The sequence below is a fragment of the Pteropus vampyrus genome, unplaced genomic scaffold (genome assembly GCF_000151845.1).
Source record: "Pteropus vampyrus isolate Shadow unplaced genomic scaffold, Pvam_2.0 Scaffold77, whole genome shotgun sequence".
In the NCBI taxonomy this organism is placed as follows: Eukaryota; Metazoa; Chordata; class Mammalia; order Chiroptera; family Pteropodidae; genus Pteropus; species Pteropus vampyrus.
Window position 1 is genome coordinate 5,812,723 of NW_011888858.1, and position 3,130 is coordinate 5,815,852.

Genomic DNA, 3,130 nt, shown 5'->3' on the forward strand with positions numbered 1-3,130 from the left:
GAGGGTCAAAGAGGAGAGAATGCTAACATCAAAACATAAGGTAGAGGTCCCTGTTCTTCACTGAAAAGGAAGGCTAAGGCCCAAAAACACAGGATACTGGCCAAATTTTGGCTAGTTTAGTTTAGCCCTGCCCAATGAGAGAAGCAGAGCAGCTGTTTGTTTCAATGGATTCAAGGGCACGAACCACTCATTTAGGTAACTGCTACATGCTAAAAGGAAATAACATAGCTGGAAGTCTTTTCGAGCTGCAAGGCAAAATGTCGAGTTCTGCAGCATGTCTGGGAGCGAGTCCAGCCACCTTGGCAAAGGGCGTTTGAAAGACGCTCAGAGATCTCATCTGGAGTATAAAGCACGAAATGCCCAAAGTAAAATTTTCACTTCATGTATCTATTAAGTATAGTTGCATGGGTTAGAGATGATACTGTCAATAAAGAATTCAATCTGCTCTAAAAGAGGCTTTGTCCCGCAGAGCCTCCAAACTAACCCCCACTAGGGAGAAGCCATTGAGCCATGCTGTGTGTGGACCACAGGTTGCCATCTAGTGGCCACTCAATAAGATCATCTGCAGAGGTGACTCAGTTCTACAAAGGGCCTAGAAACAGGCTTAGGAAGTTTAAGCAACCAGCCTGAGATTTTTCAGAAAGAAGCCATATTTTCAATCCGTTTTGCCCTGCTTTTCTTTGTACCATGTATAAGAAAACTCACTGAAATTGTAGTGTTAACAGTGCCACACTGCTATGGAGCATCATCTGCCTAAACAAAAATGGACACATATCATGGAATCAGTTCTTATTTGCGTTTTGCTGTCACGAAACCCATTCGGAAGCAACAGAAATCAAGACAATAATCCTCAAAGGTTATAAAATCAAAGGTAGTTCTTCCCCCTTACCCAGAAAAGGCTTTCGCCCCTTCACCTTAGGCAGACTAAAGGTATTTTCCCAGCCCATCGTCAGTTCTATGCAAAATTAGCTACAACTCTAACATATTTTACTATTTTATTTAACTTAAACATCCCTATAAAGCTTAATTCATCAGAAGTAACCTTAAAACCACATGTTGAAACAGGCAATAAATAAAACAAGAGCTGTGCCTTCTCTGACTGAGAATGACCTAGAGAGCTTGGGGACAGCCATTATCTACCAGCTACTGTCAGTTCTTCAGACGTTCTCACAAAACTGGGCTCTGGAGAGACCACGCCTGCAACTCCTCTAGACAGGGTAAGACTGATTTCTGAGTGCCCAAATGTACACCACATTTTATCACTTCGCCTTCCTGGTTTTAGAAATGCTACCACAGACACTCAGGAAGTGGTCAAACTGATTCAAAACTCTGGTTTCAAAACCAGTGGGCTTCCTATTTCTAGCACACTCTCACTCTATAGTAACAATTTTAAAAAACCTAGCATTTTAACCCAATCTACTAGTATATATAAATACGGGTTTTGTTATATACACTTTAAATCCAGTTTGAGTCCAAAACAGTTCAGTAGACAGGTTTAATGAAACCGAAAAGGAGCAAAAAATAAAAAGAATCCAAAATAGAAGACAAAACAGATCATTCAAAAAGGGACTACTTTCTATCTTTAGCATATAAATGATGGGCCTGAGTTTTCTTATTTACTGGGTGCACATACGTTACCAATAACAGTACTTACTTAGCTAATACAAGTAGCATAAAGAGAAGTGATCCTATTATTTCCGGATCTTTTGCCTGCATTGCTTCCAAGCCCTGGCCCTGAATGGACTTTGTCTTATTCATGGGTTTTGTTTCCCCAGGACCTAGAACACTGTGCTTGGCACATCATTGCCATTCAAATATTTGCTAAACAAATGACAAATCTAGGGGGACTGGGGGCGGGGGAGGGGGGGTGGAGGTGCTTAAACCATGAAATTGGTCGATTTTTGAATTACAAAGAACCTTACAGATATTCTGAGTAATTATCTCTACCTCACTGATGACAAAACCAGTCTCAGAGATTCTCAAAAGAAAGAAGATTCCTCAATGACTTTACAGTAGATCAGGCTTGTTATTGCACCCTAAATTGCAAGGACCAAGTGCCAGCATTCTATAGGAAACTACCTGCCACCTGTGTCACATAAACTGGCAAGCAGAGTTCCCAACGATGAGCCTGCGGTGTGTCCCCCACACCCCAAATCCAAACATACATGCAGATTTCATCTAGGAAACTGCTTATTTCGCTTCCCAGGTGGCGAGGCCCTCAAATCACGCAGGCAAGGCCTGGCATCGTGTAACATTCTTTCGTAACGACAAATGTAAAAAAACAATCTAGAACTATACAAAAATGAATATTATACTATCTTAAGGCAATTGAAAATATGCCTGAAAAAATGTTGATGGTGCCTCCTCTGAGGCCTTGAATAAAATCTTGATAGGGCCATGCAGTCATCATTACAAGGACACTTAAAAAAAAGAGTAGCTACCGTGTACTCTATTCGGAATAAAGGCAGTGAGGAAAAAATGAAAGAATTAAATGGCTTAAAGTCATGCGATGTTTACCAACACAACACAATTTAAAGAGATTTCAGAGACTTAACCCTAAATTCCAAAGCATACTAACGGAAAAGTTTATTTTGTAAAAGGGTGATTTGGCTTTTACCTAAAACTCATTTGCCATCAGACAATAGTTGTACAGGAAGAATCAGAAGTCTTGGGTTTTCTTCTCATCTCTTTCACTTACTTTCACAAATCATGTATCCTCTCTGAGCCTCAGTTCCCTCATTTGTAAAATACACAAGGATCAAGCCCGATCTGTCTAGGTAGCCATGAGGCTCAAACGGGAAAATACTAAGAAGGCTTCATAAACTACTAAGGCCCGAAGCAAATAGAGCATTATCATCAATAACAAATGGACAATGATACTTAAAGTTGATAAATTCCAAAATTATTAAAATAAAACCATAAAACCATTTCAACTCTGATTTTAAACTAATAAAAATCGAAGTCTATTATTCCTAGTAAAAGTGAAAAGAAAAAGAGAAGTCATTCCAAGTACTATAGATCAAAGTTACTATGTGGAGAATTAGCACATGTTCCAGTACTATCTGAAATGTTTAGTCATCTATCTCAACCATATCCTTCAACATACAATGTAGAATAACAATTTGTTTTC

The 3,130-nt window shown here is 39.4% G+C and overlaps 1 protein-coding gene across 1 annotated transcript in view; it reads right to left on the minus strand.

The window, feature by feature from the left end:
• DCUN1D4 (defective in cullin neddylation 1 domain containing 4) overlaps window positions 1-3,130 on the minus strand; it is a 71,583-nt gene that overhangs the window by 24,391 nt on the left and 44,062 nt on the right. The window contains 1 exon segment of the mRNA XM_023532133.1: window positions 225-337. Within this exon segment, the coding sequence (XP_023387901.1) occupies window positions 225-337 (113 nt within the window).